General features: G+C 41.6%; 1 protein-coding gene across 22 annotated transcripts in view; it reads left to right on the plus strand.

Annotated features, from left to right (window-relative positions):
- ADGRL3 (adhesion G protein-coupled receptor L3) overlaps positions 1-20,494 on the plus strand; it is a 530,989-nt gene that overhangs the window by 300,882 nt on the left and 209,613 nt on the right. For all 22 annotated transcript variants that reach the window (XM_052773946.1, XM_052773768.1, XM_052773863.1 and 19 more), the window contains one exon: positions 2,872-2,981. In XM_052773946.1, coding sequence (XP_052629906.1) covers positions 2,872-2,981 — 110 coding nt within the window. The remainder of the gene's footprint in view (positions 1-2,871; positions 2,982-20,494) is intronic.

Raw genomic sequence — 20,494 nt, forward strand, 5'->3', positions numbered from 1 at the left:
TTTGCTGGGAATGGAGTAAGGCATGATTACATGTTTTTTTCCCCTCCCTTTTCAAGGCTACAGATGCATCTTCTTTTATACATCTCTTTTTCTATGTCACTTCTTGTGTGTCACTTAGTGTCACCTAGGCCTTTAATCTGTCAGGAAAGAAATATGACAAAACTGAAGGGACCAAGAAGCCGTTGTGAAAGTGGGAAAAAAGTATAAGTAAAAGCACAGCAACCAGAGCTTTAATGATGAGTGGTTTTTACCTCTTTCTCCCCTTAAAATTTTTGTAGCCTGATGACTGACAGTAATAGTTGTTTGAACAGGTATTAGTTTTTTTCTAAGGTTTTTAGTCCAAATTTCCCTCATCCTTTAAGTGTGCTGGAATGGGAACCTGTATGTTTCACCCTGGGGTGATAAAGAAAACTCGAAATGCCAAGTGCCCGACACAGTCTTGCTGCCCCTATGAAATGAGTGTGAAAAAGAGAGAAGGTTGAGTTTTTCTGGTTTTGGTGGGTTTTTTTGTTTGAGCCCTTTTTTGCAAATTGTGTGAAGTACTGACACTGCATAGTATTTGAGCTTTTATTTGGGAGTTTTTAATTTGCTTTTCTGTTATTTCCCCCCCCAAGATGGCAGTGACAATTTGATCTTGCCAACTTTGATATTTCTGTGCTTGGTAGGCTCAGTGCTTTGCCATCCCTCAGTCCAGGGATGTGCAAGGGGACTTCAGGACTTGCTAGAGTTGGGGGGAAAAGACCACACCAGCACCCTGCATTCCCCACTCAACCCCTTGCATCATGGTGCTTTTACTCTCTTTGGTGATATCTGAGAAGACAGCATGCATTTGGGGAGGTTAAAGCTGGTGTTCATGGCCTTCGGCTTCCAAACCAAGTTTTGAAATACTGGTTATGAACCTGGAACTTTCTAGGTTGCATGGTTTTGCTTCTGTTTTTTGTGTCCAAGTTCTTGCATAAAAAAGAAATGGCTGCAAGGAAATGCTTGGCCATTCAAAGCAAACGCTTCTTACAGACAGAAAGAAAGAAAACACATGCAGATGAACCCTAAATGTGTCTGTTCCTCCTCCCACTTCCAATTCCTCATAATTTTGGATCCTGACTCATGATTTTGAAATGTCTCTTTGATCCATTGCTCTTATTCTATGTAATGTGGCCAGGGCTGTCCCTACAGCCAGAGAGACTATTGATTAGGCCAGTGCAATTGCTTTTTGAAAGCACATTGAGCCCAGTAAAGGATTTTTGTTGAAAGTGAAGTTTTGGATGTTGTTCAAAGCCTCTCCTGGAAGACTGCCCACTCACATGGTCCAACCTACCTGTGATATCCCAGCCAAGCCACCTGTCTGTAAGTAGCAAGGGTGAGGACAACAAACTTATCCTTTTTGTTAATAAAGTTGTTTTTCTGTGTATATGATAAAACTAGTCATTTGCTGTGATAACTGTCATCTTTCAACTAGAAAACATGACAATATCCCAGCCCTCTGGATTATCTGTTACCCACCAAAACAGCCCAGTGAGCAAGCGTATCAGCTCTTACTAATCTTTCCATAAAATTAAAGAAATTATGGAGCTTAAGGCAGTCACTAATGAATCAATTTTAATTTATGGGCTGAAATAAAATCCTCATTAAGGCTGACAAACTATAGCCTCAGGTAAACATGAAGCATTTCTATGGCAGACTTAAATGAGTTCTGCACTGGATGTCACGGCTTCTGCCAGAAGAGCAGGAGGGTCAGGGGTCCCATGTCGCATCAGAGGAGGCAGCATCTTAGAGAAAGTAAATGCGGTGGTCTAGTCCTTAGGAGGTCTCTTTCTGGCATGCAAAAGCATAAAAATCAAAGACTAATTATATTTCTCTCTCTCTCTCTCTTTTTTTTTCTTTAAACAAACAAGCAGATAATTTTCCCCATAGAACTGCTGTTTGCTAAGTGGTTTTGCATCCCCAAAACACACAAAAGTTGAACATAGAGGTGCTTCCACCATGAAAGTGGAGGCAAATGTGGGTTTCCACGTATGCACAAATCAGTCACCCATGAATGCGAGTCATATGTGCCACAGGGAAAGCATCTCGCAGGGCCTAACCTGTGTGTGTGCTCTTAACCTGAAAGATGCTTACTGCAGCGGACAGGGTCACTTCCTTCTCTGTACAATTGTATGGCAAGAACTTCAGTGAGAACAACGTTTGCTTTTGGAAAAAATACATCATCTCAGGAGATGCATCCATGCTAGGCAAAATGATTGAATAAAACTTAGCCATTTATAACTAATGAAAGTGGGTTTAGACAGCTTATTTGGTGATTATTTTTTTTTTCCAGTCAAGTGTTGCAGTTTCTAATCTTTGCTTTGTATTAAACAGCTTTATTCAAGGTGACTGTTTTTGTGGGAACACTTTATAAATATTTTGTAAAAAATATTTGTTATGTCTGCTATAAAATACACAATTATTATTTTTGCCACAAATGTTGTTGGTTTAGTCTTTGTATTTTGTTTCGTGGAGATGCTGGTATTTAAGGTTAGTTGAGGTCACTGTGATGGAGTTTGAGTTTCAAGAATTAGAGGACCATGTACCTGTAATATTTTTTTTAAAATCTTCCTCTGGGTTTGGTTTTAAAGAAATACCTGCTGGTGCCATAAGAAGTGCTTGTAGGGGAAGGGGTTGTGCCACTGTGCTTCTTCCCTTTTGGCAATAAGCTGATGAAGACATTCGTGCTTGCCATCAGCCTTTGAGCACTCTCTGGAGAGCTTCCCTAGCTGATGCTGAAGTCCTGGCTTCTGCATCTTCACTCCTGTTGATGCTGGAGGGGTCATTCAATGTCTTGACCTGTCCTGCTGTCTGGACTGTTTTCTGACTCTCTTTTTTCTTGCTTTTCAGATGCAGTAATCGGACCCAATGTGCAGTTGTCGCTGGCCCTGATGTGTTTCCAGACCCTTGCCCTGGGACATACAAGTACCTGGAAGTGCAGTATGAATGTGTCCCTTACAGTATGTATCTTGATATATTTGCATTTGTTTCTTTAATAGAGACCTGATTTACTGGGGAGACTGGGCCAGCCTCGAGCCTGTCTCTCATTGCCTGAAGGCAAGTGAATGCTCAGTGACAAACCATGTGCATTATATGAGACTGAGCTGATAAGATATGAAAAATTGTCCTCCGTGCAAGGTTTGTGCTTAGGTTAAAAATATCCTAATAGTGCCCCATGTTTCCTTGTTGTACAGTGTAACAGTGACATATCACCTTTTGGAAAACACTTGGAAAGCCACGTTAGTGAAAGCAGACCAGACTATTGCTAGCTTATAGTTTCTCTTTCCAAAGTTTTATGCTTGTAATCATATAGCAGTGTGCTTCGACCAACCTATGTCCATGTAGTTGGTGACACTTCCTAAGTGCCTTAAATACAGTATTGTATTGCCAAGGAGGTAGGAAGCTAATGTCTTGAGAAATTTGGTGTTTGATGGTAGAAAATAATAATTTATAAGCTTCCAAGGTTAAGAAGGCAAATTACAGGCAAGCCATTTAACCTGTATTTTTGAGGGTAGAAAGATAGTTATCTGGGATTACAGCAATATGCATCGAACAGGAAATGTCAGAGCTACAAAAAGTTAAGTGTACCTCAGAATTTGCTTTCTGTAGAAACCAAATTTGTTAGACGCAGTTACAGTCCTACTGTCAAAAATGGCATACCTCAAAAAAGACATAACAACAGTAATACTACTTTTTGTTAGCAGTCGTAAAGGGCTGAGCGGTGAATAACAGTACTATTTCTAGGTTTTCATTTTGAGTAGGCCAAAGCTCCTAGCACACCTCTCAAAATAATAAAGCAGGTACAGGAATGGACACTTTCAAGCCACAGAGTTGTATTGAGAGAGCAGCAGGAGACTTCAATTTGCTGAAACCCAGGATTTGGCTCGAGGACTAAAAGAGGATCTTCTTCGTCGCCTCAAGCACAGGCTGCAGGAGAGCAAACGTGGCTGAGAAATGACAGGCACTCTATCCAGAAGGGAAGCGAGAACTTACAAGCCCTCGCGTGGTCCCCGTCCCTCATGCAGGAGGTGGCTGCCTGCCTGCTGCCATGACATGGAAAGGCTGTGTGGGGTTTTGCTTGTTGTGAAACTACAAGGTGAGGGATGCAGCTAAGACCACCTCTCTGAGCAAAGGGGACCCTTTCTGCTGAGAGACTCTGTCTCTCTGCTGGTGGGGGGCTTGGTGTGTCCATATTTGATTTTTCTAAACAAAAATGTGAAGCTTCTAAATGGAGTGACGGAATATTTTTTATGGGATGAGGTATTAAACCCATGGAAAGAGTGACATCAGGGGTTTAGTGTCTGCCCTAGCGAGCTCATACCAAATTACCAGTTTGGAGTTATTCCACTCTAAATGAGGTTTTTCATTTTACAAATGATACTGTGAGTGGGGAGGCCGAGGGGAGATCGGTTTCTACTTATCATAGCAGGTTGTATTTCCTTGTGATTTGTGATTTGCATGAGGTATGCCATTCCCTCCTGAGACTGGGCTGGTAAAGCAATAGTCATTACCTAGAACCCCTCCGTAGCCTTTGTTGCATATAAAACAAAGAGGAATAGCGGTGCCTTGTGAGAAAGGTAATATGTGAATATTATGCCCCGAGGTGTTAATCGGCCCTGTGTATAAGATGTAAAATGAGTCTTGTGAGAGATTGCTCAGTACCAAATGTACAGTAAGGATTGAGTATGTTTTAGTGATCTGAACGTGGGGAGGAAAACAACGACAACAAGCCATGCTGCCTTTGCAATTAAGTTAGTAGCTTTGATGGCTGTTTCCTCCATTTGTTTATGAATCAAATATAGTGCCTCTGTGAGTAGAGTTATGGGGGGAGAAACGAGGGGCGAGCATGTTGTAAAATAGGATCTCATCTCCTGGGCTTGTTGTTCTGCATTGCCTCGGAAACTTTGGGTGAAAACTTCATGCGTTGTTATTCAGTGTATCACCAGGGAAGTTGGTTGTGTTCAGGCAAACTGTGTCCCTTCATCTGCAGATGTGGAGTGGGAAACCTAGGACTCCTTTTATTCTTCTCCTACCTCGGTCTCTGCCTGGCTTTACTGCCTCCATTTCTTCCCTCTGATGAAAATGGTCAGCTCAACTTTGCAGATGTTACTTGCCTGGGCCCCAGGAGTGCCCCATGAGTGAAAGCCATCCAAGCGATGGGGAAGGTGTCAGCTCTGGTCAGCAAGGGCATGGTTGGACCAAAGCTATGCCTGGTGGATGAAATCTGTTTCTCCCTCAATGCCCTTGGTGATGCCTCTGCTGTTTGCTGTGCATCAGTTGGTCACCTCACATTCTTGTCACCAAGCCCACGTGCTTCAGCCCCTCTTGCCGAATTTGGGCTGTTGCCCAAGTCCTTTCAGGTCCAGCTTTCTTAGCTTCGCTACCCACACTCAGCCACCTTGCCTGATGCTTCGTTGGAGGAGGGGAGTGGGCTCTACAGGCTCCCCAGTGCTTTTCACTGCTGGGGAAAACCCTCGGCCGCTGACATTTCCCCAGTAGCTTTGTGCACCGACCCCTCGGTGAATGATGGTGTCTGCCGAATGGCCATCTCCTAAAGAAATACAGCAGTTGCATAACAAAGGAATTAATATTTCAGCAGGCACTTGTACTTGTGTGCAATTCCAGCTTGCTTTGTCTGGTTGCATGGGCTACTCCTTATGGTTTCAAATTATTCCTTATGGACAGAGAGACAGTTTACCGAAGCGCTGGCTCAGCAGCAGAGGGGGAGTGTGTGTGTGTCTCAAGAGAGTAGCGTTTAGGAGTCATCTTTAACAGATGTTGTTAGGACTGACCTTAGGTGCTTATGCTCAATATAGTGCTAGTGTATACGCTCCCTCAGAGAAAAATTACGGAAGATTTAAAACTCCATTGGGTAGCCTGCTCCTCTTGCGATTTTATTTATTTATTTAATTCTTCCACCACTAACTCATATCATTTTCGAGAGGAAAGCAGCCCCCTTTCCTCTCAGGAGGGGGAAAAACAAACCTCTTCTAACTTCAGTAGCTCATATATTTTAAAATGTCCTTTATATTACCCTCCACACCGCATTCCTGTGTGTTCACTAGAGATGCCCCTGACAAGGAGAGTTTCATGAGGCTGCAGCTACTCTTGACATGTGGGGAAGACAACAGATGATTATGCAGATAGCCCGGTCCTCTCCTTGTTTTCCTGACCCTGTAGTCAGTTTATGTGATGACAGATGCTGTCTACAAAAATGGACAGTCATTCCAAGGACCTCTGGCCTTTTTTTTGTTGCCCTCTGACAATGAAAAGCAAGTGAAAAGCAAGTGATTTCAGCAGGTGAAAAGATACCAGGACTAATTTGACAGGCTTCAGTGGCATCGATTGTCCTATTTTTCTGGTATCAGAAAAAGTTACAAAATTAATTTTGTCTTTCTCAAAGCAGGCCTTGGCATGTGGTGTTTATTTCTCTGACATCTGCTTTAAATACTGCCCCTTCTGAAATACTGAAATTACTACTCCAATTTTCTTAAATTGAATGTTCTTTTAATCATTACTGACCCAGAGAGCTTTTCCGTGGTTTTCTGTTAAGTCTGTACTACTGCAGACCTGCAGTTTGCTGTTGCCAGAGCTGTGGACACATGGCACATTGCGGAGAGATGTCTGAAACTGCATTTTAGGCTGCGTTACACTGTGTGTAAGTATGAGAAACCTCACTTTGCAAGGGCCCCTTTGATCCAGTACTCTGTTGTTGTTTCCTAGTGCATCCCTTCCCTCTCCTCTTCTCCCTTTAGGGAACAGTGTTAAATGGGTAATGGGAACAGCAGTGGTAGAGGTGGGTTTGTGAAGCTAGATCAACACTCTCATTGCAGAAACTCTTCAGTATCTTGTTCTGGTGCTTATACAGTCCTGTTGTCATGGTGCCAGTACATCTAGGAGTGTAATTTCTCTTATTTCATCTTTGTAATGTGCTAAGGGACTTCCCATTTTACTCATGAGCCAGCACAGAAAGCAGATGAGCCATTTGTCCAATGCTGTACACGAGACTGGTGACAAGCAAGAGTCCAGTTTTGCAAGACCAGTGGTGGTGGGAGAGCTGCTGAGCTAGTTATCATTGTAAGCAGCCAGATTTTCTATTGATAATCTGATAAATCTGAACCAGCGTGTTGGTTTTCCCTATGCAAATACAGCCTTTGTATGCATGTAACACTTTACAGCTCAAACCATCCGTGTTTTAGTAGTCCTGCATGTATTTCTGAGATGGATGAAAAGAAAGAACAACCCACTCCAGGCTGACAAGCCTCCTTCCCTTCGCTCTCCTGAGCACGCGTGCTCCGTGGACCACGGCAGCAGCGCTGCCCTTCATGGGTGATACCCCAGGTCAGAACAGGGGCAGATTTTCCAACATGTAACTATCTCCCACTGGCTTTGACTGAAATTTAGGGATTGTCTGCATTTAGATTTTATTTCGGTTTCGAAAAAGGTGTGAGTTGAAAGCGCAGAGGTATTTGGGAGTGCTTTTTCTGTTCATCTACCCCTAGAGACAACCATTCAGGCTCCCAAGGATCCAGTGTGGTGTTGGAAAGAGGATTTAGCTAGCTGAGTCAAATTTACTTTCAGTTTTTCCTAAGCTCTCAATTCCCTTAGGTTCTAGGTTTTGGAGTACACAGAATTTGTGCACTGTTGTTTTTCAGAAACATTCTGGTTTTTAATAGAGACTTGGAAATTTTAAGGTATAGGGCAGGACAAAGTGGAGAAAAGGTGGGGGCTCCACGAGGACAAGCCCATTGCTGCATTGATGGAAAGGATGGCAGCAGCAGGAAGGAGCAAGATGGGTGCCTTGGGCATGGCATATCCCACTGTGATGATGATAACTTGCTTCATACCCAGGTGACAAGTCCATGAGCTTTTAATATTGGGGAGATCTATTCAAAGGGCTGTTTCCTGCAAGGGAAAAATGTTCGTGGCTTCCAAGGAAGGATGAATCGTCCTTCCTTTCTGTTATTCTGGGTAAACGGGCTAACAAATGTTATGAAGGCACCAAATATCATTGGTGCTTACAGAGATTTTCCTGCTTCTTTAATGCTAACACGGGGAAGGAAAACAATGCTTGAGCATGGTTCACCTTTTCTTTTCTTAAGATTTTTTTCTTTTTAAACCTGGAACCCGAAATCACATTTCCCAGTTGCTGTATTGATGGAAGGAAAGGTCATTTCTGCTAGAAATATTCCTTTTATTGCTGACAGAAGAGTAGATGGGCTCACATATCAATAAAAGTGAGGGATGGTAAGTGTGATGTGGGAGCAGAATTCAATAAAGTTTTATTGTATCACAAGTGGACTGAAGTGCATTTAAAATCATTAAATGAAGGCTCACAATATCTGCTCCGCTGGACCTTAGGGCCAGTGAATAGACAGATAATTGAATAATGACATTTTAAAGAGAATACAGGCACGAGAAAGCAAACTGATATTTTCATTGCTCCAAGATTGCTGGTGGAAAGGGAAAGAGGGGGGAGAAGCTGGGTGAAAATTGCAATCTGAAAACAATTTAATGAGGCCACTTTTTCCCAAGAATATGGTTCTCAATTATTTCTGGAGTGTTGTAAGACCATTATGTGGCCTCCAGGCTTTCCCTGTGTGCATTTGCTTGCCACCTTCCCTAACGGTTGAGAAGCAGTATTTGCCCACTGAGAGCAGTGCTGTGTTTTGTTAAACAAATGGACTTGCAGCTTCTCCAGTTTTTTTTTCACTCTGGGTTTGGTTTTTTTGTTTTGTTTTGTTTTTTTTCTCTTTTTTCCCAAGAGAACTTTGTCCCCTGGGGCCCACTGGTGAAAATGGCAAGTGTTCCCAAGGACTTAAACCCACCTGTTGTGCTTTGGTCAGTAATGAGTGAATTGCCCTCTAAAGCCAGGTGTCCTTTGTTTTATTAGTTAAATAAATTATTTGTGTGCATGGGCTAGGAACAATAATTTAAGAGAAAACAAACAAACAAACAAACAAAAAAAACCCCACAAGACCTAACTACCCATTATGATTATTTCTGAGCAAAGAATCTTTATTTTGTATCCTGCTGACAAATTGCCTTTCTTCCAAGGCATACAATTTCCTGGGCATTGCGGCCAAAAAAACCCCTTTTTTGTATTCACTGAAATTCCCAGCTTTGCTTGTTGGTTCTTTATCCACGCAGGCAGAAATGAAGGACATGTTACTTCCCCTATCAGTCTCCGTTCGCTGTGTTTGTGGGGAGAGTGCACCTATACAACAGCCAGTTGGAAAGCACCCTTAATTAAAATAACATGATATTGTGGGGCTTTGCGAACCTGGAGGCTGAACTATCCGCATAGGCATGTGCATAGTTTTCAAGAAGGGGCAGAGAACTAAGTGCTGAGAGCTGGGGGAAATAAAGTTGTTTGAAAACTTGAAAGTAGCCTGAAATGAGGGAAAAAGGACATTTTTGTGAGACATGGTGAAATATATGACAACATGGTTCATTTTTGAACCTGAAATGAGTTTGGCTTAAATTAAAGGAACAAGGTGATTTCAGGTGTGTGTGCCTGTAATGCATACTGGTTTAAAGGTCTGCTGTCAGCAGGAGCACTATGTTTTTTCTTGTGAGAAGTTAGATAAATGTTAGGCAATCTCCATAGTATGAAGGCCAGCACTACCTGCTCCATCTATAATTTCCAGCATGCTCCTGTGAAAAGCCAGCTCCTGCTGGCTCCTGTCATCTTGGTCCTTTCCTCTAGGTTGTGGGACACTTCTTCATGTCTCCCACTTGTGCCAGTATGAGCCCTTGTGTGAAAAGTAATCTTTTATTTTCTCTGTTTCTCTCATCTGAGTGTTTAGCTGATCACCTCCTGAACTGGCCCATCACTCCCCAGTCGCAGGCTTAAGATATTTAAATGCCTTTATTCACTGATGCATTCGGTCTTTACACTGTGTGTTGGTTCTGAAAAATCATTATCTCCATGCACAACAGGTTGCGCTCCCATGTATCTTTGAGTTGCACATGCTCTCGTTATCAGAAAAGTCACCACAGTGCTTCTGCTTAATTGTATTAGATCTGTAATGCTGCAGGGGAAAAGAGTTGGAGTCTGTTATAGCCTGGGCCCCTATGAACTTGTCAGCTGATCGTGGGGTGTTTTATTGCAGATTTGCTGTCAAAGTTGGTAAGGACATAATTTGATGGACATGCATTAATACCACTTAGAAAAATAACTTGGTAGCTTACCAGCTGAACAGGTTTTTATGGAAGAGTCATCGTAGTGAGTAGATCGCAGTTGTATGAATGTTTGAGAGTCACTTCTCTGCCCATCGTATTTTAAAATTACACTCCTAATTAATCACAGAAGTGAGGTAAGCCTTAAAATGAGGTCTGACATATAAGCTGGACATCTACAAGCTTCGTAGTTTTGAAGATGTTGCACTCAAGCGCAGTGAAAATCAAAACGTTGCAGGAGGTGGCAGGGGAGAGTTTCATTTGCTCGCAAGTGAACAGAAGGATGCCCTACACCCCTGTATACTCCTTTTTCTCGGTCCTATTATAAGAATTTCATTACCTCCAGACTTTTTGTTTTCGACTCCGAAGAAAAATACCTTTTTGCAACATTACAAAATGGCTTTTTTTAACTGAAAGCTGAACTAACCCATTACATAATGAACTATGAGAGGAGCAGCCAGAAATGTGCTCTACAGACAGGTGTCTGAATGGCACAGAGTGTCAGGCTACACAAGGTACAAATTAAACACCCGCAGTCTGAACGCCAAGTCTTAGGGCAAGAAAGGTGTATTTTTATTTACTTACTTTTTTGAGGCAAGTTCAAAACTTCCTTTTCCATTCATTTGGAAAACACTGAGGATCTTTTGGAGATGTTGGACACATCGAATGTAGGTGAGAGAAACAGCAGGAATGGTGTGATTCTTCTGGTGTGAAAGTTTGGGTATTCTAGTGATAGATGTAATTAAGGAGATTAGTTTTTTCCCTTCCAATTAATACTTAAATATGTAGAAGTTAAATGGGTACTGGTGACAAGTTTGAAAGGGTAAAATTCACAGACTGAAGGGAATGTGGGGGAGCATGGGAAGCATGACAGTAGTTTAATGTTGGGTTTTGTTGTGGGGTTTTTTTAAGCAAGTACAGCTGGGAGAAGGTTTCTTTCTTTCAAGAATATAAAAAGGTTTCTGTGGTAGAGCAAGAGAGGCAAAATTCACATCTCTATCCCCACCATCACCTCACGATCACAAAGTTTGCAGTGTGGAGATCCAGACTTTAAATAAATCAAAGACTTTACTGTAGATGTGTTATGTGTTTGTCACATTTGATGTTTTTCTTCATGTAGAACCCCATCAGTTCTCCCTAGGGCCTCTATAATTGGTTTATTATGGAAACTGAAGGTGGAAAACGGTGATGAGTAGTGTAACTTATCTCATTTTATGAAGATTGTGAATATAAAGGAGTAACTTAATTCCTTGTGTGACTTTTGTGCAGCATTTATTCCTTTCCAATCTTGTCCCACAGCAGCTGAATTTTTCGTGGAAAAGTGTATATTGTTGGTTTGGGTTTAGCCATTTAAAGTAGAAGTTCTTAAAATCTTTCAATCTGTCGCCTGAATGCCTTTGGCCTTTGAGTCTGAATCAAAGGTCATTAAATCACAGGGAAACTTTCTGCAGTGTCAGCAAACTTTGGGTCAGGTTCCCAGTAACCTGAGGCTATCTGAAGTCATTAGCTTTTTTCGAGAAATTCATCTTTATCACACCCATTTCTAGCATAGTAAATAACTGATACTGTCTCAGCTAAAATGGAAATTGTAACCAATACTGGGCAGAAAGAAGAATAAAAATCTGGTGAATTCCTCAATATATTAATAAGCCACATTCCCCCCACCTTGATGTTTCTATATCCAAATAGCAGAGCATCTTTCTCATGTCTGAAATAGATTTGTGTTTGCTTAACAAAGATGTTGACAAAACTTAGCAGCCTGACCCCTGCAAACAGGTTTGTCTGGAGTACCAATGGGAAGAAACCACTGACTTTAGGTCATTTGTACCGAGCTGTATTTTTCATCTCTTTCTAACAGGTCTACTACTAGGTATTTGCCACCAGTTTGCTGTCTAAACACAACCCCGTACTTCCCAGTTGTCTCTGAACAATTCTGTCGTCATTAAGAGGAATATATTTCTTTCTGTCTTTAATAACCTATTGTCTAAATTGCGCTATTATGCCAAGCACCCTCTGGAGACATTGATATGGATTTCATACGTTTTATAACAGATCTTCATGGAGATAATATTTATATTTCCAGACTTTATTCCTATTATCCTTTCATTTCTCTTGCAAGAAATACTGCAAAGGTTTCTTTCATTGGTGCAAGCAGTGTAAGGAGATTAAGAACATCCTTGCCAGGTGCTATTATAAATCCACAAAAGAAATGAAATATATTTATTGGTTTTTATTCTGGCCAATGGGGAGAACAGAATATGTGTATCCAGTGGTTAAGTTGAGGATTGAAGTTCATTTCTTCTAGCACATGAGGGAAGAGGAGGGAGGGGGAAATTTGAGTGTATTAAGGCAAATCCCTTTAGTGTGTGGAATACGAAAACGCATCTTTCCAGATCTAAAAATACAACTTTGTTGAGTTTCTTTGTATTAAAAGGGCTCCCAGGAAGAGAGCCAAATGCATCTGAATGTATTACTTTTTTACTCATTTCCTCCACTTTCCTTGCTAACAACATTTCCAGTCAACTTTTAATAACAATATAGGCCTGCATGAAACCACAGTAGTTGTATGTACCTCAAACTCTAGCAAAGGAGACAGAAACACAGACTGCATAGCATTTCATTTTGGTTAGCTTCTGTCTCTGTTTCCAAAAGGAATTAAATGGGAGGAGGATTTGTGGGAGGCTAAGGCAAAGGGGCCCTCCCCAGGGCATCCTTTTCCAACCAAAAAAAAAAAAAAATCAACTACAGGTTTCCTATCCCAAACCTCACCAACAAAATGACATGGCATGTCATTTACTGGGGCTGATTGACAGGCTATGCAGAAATGTTTTTAAGGGTTTTTTGGGGTGTGTCTAGCTTGGGGGGATGGGGAGGGGCAATGACCAATTCAGATTAGGAAGGATTTATTCCAGTTGATTTCACAGATGAATGTATTGCTGAGGGTCCAAACTAATCTCCTCTTCCAAAGTCTTTTTCCCCTCCATGGGTAACTTAAATATGTCTAACATAGTTTTAAAAAATGTCTTAATCTCATTTATCTTTAATTTCTCTGTTCCACTCTACAGGCCCACATAAAAGGATTTACATTGGGTATTTATCCCTTCCAATATCAAAAGCAATTTCCCTTCCATATCTCAATTTTCACTGATAATCCTCAGAGATGTATAATTTTAATTTACCTTGCAGATGACATCTACCTGGTTTCTCTCTCTGCTTCTGTGAAAGTATTATTCAGCTGCACCTCATTAACTCTCTTTTTTTTCTCTTTTGTGTGCGTTGAACGGTGTCTATGAGCGAAACTATTGTCTTGTCCTTTGTTGGAGAGCACATGCTAGTTCAGCAGAGGCTGAGGCTAGCACATCACTGCGTAATCCAGCCGAGTCCTTTCTTTTTATCCCAGGAGTGGCAGTTTTGGGCCTTTGTCCCTTTTGCTTTAAAAATTAATAATTGCACATTTTTCAATTTAAGCTCTTGCAAGGGCTTGTGGGACCACACAGATGCACACTCACGCACCTGAAAGCTTCCAAAACCTCAGATGTTCAGATCTGCAAAATAATGGTTCTGCTAAACAGAACAGGAGCTATTGCGCTCTGTGGGATTTTGAAAATGAGCCCATTATATTTAGGTGCCCTAATGAAAGCTAAGCTCCCCTGGAAATCTGCCTTTAATGTCTGTATATGAAACACTCTGGAGTTATTCCACTTATGTTACTATTTAAAGCAACAAATTGTGCATTCAAGTGCTATTCTGATTGCGAATTTAAAAGACAGTTCCACGTTTCTGCAGCAAAACTGAAGGGATGGGGGGAATGTGAAGTCCACGTAGCAAATGCAGACTGGGGTTTGAAAATTTGACCCTAAGGAGAAGAAAAATCAGGAAACAATGCATAGGTGATGTTGGAGATATTTTTTTATTGGTAAGACTTGGCACAAACCATTGAAATTGCAAGATAAATGACTTTGATATTCTAGCCTCACTTGGGAGAGCAGAAAGGAGAGGCTAGTGGCTCTCCTCAGTATAAAATTACACTATATTGCTACTGGTGGTCTTTTTCTTATCATAGGCTGAAATTAGTCCTGCTTCAAGTATAATTGCATTTGTATCCTGTTGCTGCTTTGGGTATTTATACTCGGGTTGGCAGTGCCTGAAAAAGGAAAGACTGTTAGTTGATACTCAGTATAGAGCTGGAAATATGGAGGCATCAGCTATTAAAATGTAGCAGGGAAAATACAGTGGTATCTGAGTACTGCCACAGGTTTGACATGGTGGGGTTCGTGTGTGGGGAGTGCCTGCGGTACATACAGGCACACCCAAGTCGGCTTTGATATGGACTAGGAGATGAGATGCAGAGGCATGAGCTGTAACACAGGAATTAATTTACCATGTGAATATTTGTACGAGGCACAGTTTTACCTCTGGTTTCACTAGGGCTTTTCCCATTGAGACTGCTGGGATGCTTATACTTAGGCATGTGCTTAAATACTTGATGAATGTCAGCTTGCATGTTTACATTTTGTATATGCTATATGCAAATAACAGAACCCTAATTTGGGGGTCACTTTATGTGCTGAGGCTGGTTTTTCAAAGAAGGAACAAATGGGCCTTTGTCCATTTAAAGACTCACTCAGAAGAGTGAGCATGTGCCATGTACATTTTCAATGAAGTCAATAATTAAATATGTTCCAGATGACTCTGGTGGGGGAGCATATTAGTAATTACCATAAAGCGACAAATCTACATTCTGCGGCTGGTACTTCGAAAACCAAAAGTCAGTGTTTCAAGTAGAATCCATTAAAAATATGTCCTGGTTCAATTGTCATGTTTAAGTTAAAATAATGTCTTAAGTTTTGGAGGGTTTTTTTCTGTGGTATTTTTTGTTTAAAAAAAATAGGCTTAATAAAGGTATAGTAGCTGTCTTTGAGCACATGCTTTTGATAAGACCCTACTGAATCGCTTGGGAGTTTTCTTGTTGACTTGGAGGGAATTTGGATGCACAGAGTGAAATTGGGCTGTATTAAAATCAGTGCCACCTTGGTTATTAAACAGAGTGAGTCTGGGCTTTCAGATTTGTGAGTGGAGATATTTGTGGTGCAGTGATGATAATAGGGAGAGATATTTCCAGTGTGAAGGAAAGGCATTTCTTTCTCAAAGAGGACTGCTTCATGCTCCTGTCTCCTCTCAGAGACAAAACTAAAAGGCTAGCAAAGTCTCAAACCAGTTCCAGAGTACACAAAACAGTCATTCACATTTTTGCTTGATACAAGGAAGGTGACAGAGCTGTGGTTCATATATGCAGGAGGAAGACATGAAAGTCCAAAGCTCAGAGTTCACCAGAGTTGAAACCGGCCAGTGTTGTGTCAGGTAACAAGAAAGGCTTTTTTAAGTATGTTAATAGCAAGAGGAGATCTAAAGAAAACATTGGACTGATACTTGTTGAAGATGGTCACTTGACTAATAGGGATGAATCAAAAGCAGAGGCATTCAATATTTTTGGTTTTGCCTCAGTCTTTAGTAATACTCTTAGACCTTGGGCTGCCCAGTCCCCTGAGTCGGAGGACTGCGACCATGGGAGCAGTGACTTTCCATTTGTGGACACTGAAATTGTAAGGGACCAGCTGTATCTGCTGTGAATGTTCACAAGTCCACGTGGCTGCAGTACTGAAGGAGTTAGTGGATGTTATAGCAGGACCCCTCTCAGTCATCTACCAAAGGTCTTGGGAGTCTGGGGAGGTCCCTGCTGACTGGAAGCTAGCCAATGTTATTCCAATTTACAAGACGGGCACGAGGGAAGACCCAGGGAACTACAGACCTGTTAGTCTAACCTCAGTTCATGGAAAAATTATGGAGATGATCATACTGGGTACTATTGAAAGGCCTTTAAAAACAACGCAGTTGTCAGGCACAATCAACATGGGTTCACAAAGAGAAAGTCCTGTTTAACTAATTTGATATACTTCTCTGATAAGGTCACTCACCTAGTGGATGAAGGGAAGGTGGTGGATGTAGTTTTTCTGGATTTTAGTAAGGCTTTTGATACTGCCCCTTACAACATCCTTCTGGACAAGTTGTCCAGCTGTGAGATGAGCGGGTTTACAGTGCGGTGGGTGAAGAACTGGCTGAAGGGTGGAGCTCAAAGGGTTGTAGTGAATGGGGCTACATCTGGCTGTTGACCAGTCACCGGTGCTGTTCCACAGTGTTCAACTCTAGGGCCAGTTCTGTTCAATATTTTTATCAATAATCTGGAAGCAGCACTTGAATGCACCATTAGCAAGTTTGCTGATGATACCAAACTGGGAGGTGCTGTTGACTGTCTTGAGGACAAGATGCCTTGCAGTGGCATCTAGATAGATTGGAGCATTGGGCAATGATTAATGGGATGAAATTTAACAAGAACAACTGTCGGATTCTTTACCTGGGACACAGTAAGGCCAGGCACAAGTATAAATTGGGAGAGAAGTGGCTGGAGATCAGCCCTGCAGAAAGGGATCTGGGGGTGCTGGTCAACAGCAGGCTTAATATGAGTCAGCAGTGTGCCCTGGCAGCCAAGGGGGCAAACTACATCCTGGGGTACATCAAACACAGCGTAACCAGGCAGTCGAAAGAGGTGATTATCTCACTGTATTTAGCATTGGTGCAGCCTCACCTTGAGTACTGTGTGCAGTTCTGGGCCCCACAATTTAAGAAGGATGTTAAAGTACTCGAATGCATCCAGAGGAGGGCAAAAAAGCTGATGAAAGAGCTGGAAGGCATGTCCTGTGAGGAGTAGCTAAGAACTTTGCGTTTGTCTAGTTTGAAGAAAAGGAGGCTGAGGGGTGACCTCATTGCTCTCTACAGCTTCCTGAGGAGGAGAAGCGGAGAGGGAGGTGCCGATCTCTTCTCCCTGGAATCCAGTGATAGGACACGTCGGAATGGTTCAAAGCTGTGCCAGGGGAGGTTTAGACTGGACATTAAGAAGCATTTCTTTACCGAGAGGGTGGTCAAACACTGGAACAGGCTTCACAGAGAGTTGGTCAGTGACGCAAGCCTGTCAGTGTTTAAGAGGCATTTGGACAATGCCCTTAGTAACATCCTTTAACTTTTGGTCAGCCCTGAATTGGTCAGGCAGTTGGACTAGATGATCCTTGTAGGTCCCTTCCAACTGAAAATATTCTATTCTATTCTATTCTAAAATATGCCTTATGTATCCTTGCATTTTAATAGCTCTGTTGACACAGTCAACTGCTCTGCACAGTCACACGAACATCTAGCAATTTGTTAACTGTTCGAGGGAAACAGTGCCAAATTATTAAACTATTTTTGCCACGGGAAGATGCAGACACTTTGCAGTGACTCGATAAATGGGGCTTCCAGAGCACCATGTGTGTGCCTGGAGACAGTTGGCCGTTGTTGGCTATAATGTATGGCAAGGAAAGCTCCAACGAATTGCTTTGTGACACTTCTTCATCTGCACGTCGATACTCGTGTTGAAATGGGTTGTCACAGTCAAACTCAGCCCAAATCTTATCAATTATGAATGGCTGCAACAGATGGTATGTATTATTGTTTTTAAGAATGAGTGATACATTTCAAATGAGAAACACATGTTGCTCAGCAGCTTTAGCTGCAACTTCTGAGACAGGAACCAACTCCCTGACCCCTTCTTCCCCTCTACTTGTTGGATAACATCCTATTTTAATAACCCAAAAATGAAGACCATGAAATACTGCATGATGGAAAACTGTGAGCAAACATCAATTCTGGTGTAAGAGGACCCTGCTCTTTCTCAGTTTGGTGGGAGCTGCACCTGTCTGGCCAAGGGTGAAATTTGTTTTTGCAGCACAAGTATAGATCAGGCTTTCCCAAGGGGCCTTGGGACAGGGAAGTTCTGCAAAACTTCTTACCTGAAGTTCCAAGAAATTTGTACAATGTTACTGCAAGGGTCTGGCTGGTAACCTAAGATCAATGTGTATCATGATGACATTGATGGGTGCTTTGTCAGGTGCCTGGCTTTGCAAAAAGTACTATGTATTCCCTCAGTAAGCCAGTTTTCCTTTCAATCTACATCAGTTGCATTGCTTTCTTTTAAAAATAAAACAATTGCTCTAAATAAAGCAGCTGAAAGGTTGTTGCGGAATAAAAGCCTGGCTTTTGAAGGACAATCCAGGTGAAGCAATGCTGTAATTCATTTGCATCCAGATGACTGCAGCCCAGCAGTCCTCAGAAACTGGACCAACAATCTTGGAGACTACATTCTCTGAGCGCATGCCTATTTTTACTACAGATGTAAAAGTCTATGCACATGCCTTATCTGGAAACAAATAAACTGTAAGCATCTGCAGGATTGGTGCTTAATTTGGTGGAGAACAGGCTGTTAAAAATCTTCATCTCTTTTACAAAATATGCTGCAAAAACATTTGCTGGCTATGATGCAAAATACATCATTAAGGCACGTATTGCCAGAACAAATGAGCCAAAGGTATTTTGTGATAGTAGCCGTTCAAAAATAAAATCACAATCATTTGCTTACTTTCTGATTTATAAAATTGCTACAGTGTCTTGGCTGAAACTGGGAGTAGAAAGCATGTATTTTCTTCCTCTGGCCTTTTAAAATTCACACTTACCATTCATAACAGCAAAATATTCATTTTTGTGTCTTTAAAACCAATCATATTAGTTATTCCCCTGCTGAATTTAGTGCTTATTCAAATGCACTCTCTGCTCTCCTTGAAAAGAAATTTTGGCTCAATTTCTTTAGCACAAAGCCCTTCCTTAGTGCCTAGATAACACAGTATCTTATTTTGTAATGCTTCACCATACAAAGCAATCTAAAACCCAAGGAAGCATGCCAAGAGACACTGGGCAAAAAGCCCTTATGTAAAGTTTGAACTTCTTTCCCTTAACAGTGCAGCATTTACACAGCCCTCTCTTCAGGCAAAGAAAATAAATAAATCAAAACAAAGCTCTAAAATTAACGAAGAAGTTTCTTAAGTGCTACTTTGATATTTATTTTAATGGGAAAAAATCCATTTTATTTCACTTTAATCAGACTAAATTAGAGGAATTCTGCAGGGCTCTTTGCTAACAGTGGGACAAACTCCTTGTATCATGCTGTCAGTCAGATCTGGATGCAGAGAGTTTCCAGTGTAAAAGTCTGGTTTTTTTGTGGTGGGATTCAGTGCTCTACGGGTCCTGCCTGATCCTCTGTGGGAGTGTAGTGAGAGTTGTGCAAGGCCTAAAGGATTTGTTTTCCCTAGAGCTCAGGGCAAGAAGAGGCAGACTTAGATACCGATGGCCACCTTGCAAGAGGTGCACCTCCTGCTACCCAAATCTTGCTGCTTGAAGATACACAAGAGATGCATCTTCCTCCTTCTTCTCTCCCACTTGTGATCAATCTCCCCGTGATGCTTTTGGTCCAACACGAGCTACTGCGTTTAATATGAAGTCAGTTACCTCTGCCATGCAGTTCGCGGGCTGCATAAATCTGAGCAGGTTGACAGACTCATTGCAAATCAGGATGTGTGGGAAGAAGCCCCATGTGCCCAAGATTTGTTGTCTTTCTCATGATATCAGAGTCCATGGAAATTAAGTGTATGAACACCATTAAACAGTGTAGAGATGCAAGCTATCTGCAGAGAGATTATTTATTGCTTTCCTTTCCCTCTGCCTGAATTCAGAGAGGTTTTTTGAAAATTCACCTTTCCGCTCCCCTTCTATTCTCTTTCCACTTAATTTCTCGCATTCCCGCTTACTCTATCATACATATACCTGCACAGCTGTGACTGTGGCTTTACAAACTTCAACCTCTTAAATCCAAATGCTGTTCTTTGCAGTCAACCTTGCCTTTCAGGAGCAGAGGCTCTCCTGGAAGACAAGGCTCTGGGAGGATATTGGCTTGTAGAGCATTGGATTTACCATTAATTGGTCAACTCGGACTTTTTTGGTTTTGTAAGTTTTCCTCATCACGCCAGCAGAGAATCCCAAAATCTGTTCACTCCCAGGAATGCAGAATTATCCTAACTTAATGCTCACATGGCTTTTGTGGTACCAACAGCGTGTTTTAGTTTGGTCAATCAATAGGGTCAAGAGGTGAGAGTTTGTCTGGTTTATATCATTGTTTGCCTGAAGTCAAATAGGTAGCCAATTAAATTTTCCAATATTGAACAAGAATAGAGTAGTAGTGTCAGCTCTTCTACAAATGGTTATTAAATTACATGATGTAAAAGTGGCTAAAGATGATTCACAGCAATAATATGACCCAGTTATGTGTTTATTGCATTTAAAAGACAATTGGGGGGTTGATTCCATTGCCAGC

Source organism: Harpia harpyja, chromosome 2, assembly GCF_026419915.1.
Source record: "Harpia harpyja isolate bHarHar1 chromosome 2, bHarHar1 primary haplotype, whole genome shotgun sequence".
Taxonomy (NCBI): domain Eukaryota; kingdom Metazoa; phylum Chordata; class Aves; order Accipitriformes; family Accipitridae; genus Harpia; species Harpia harpyja.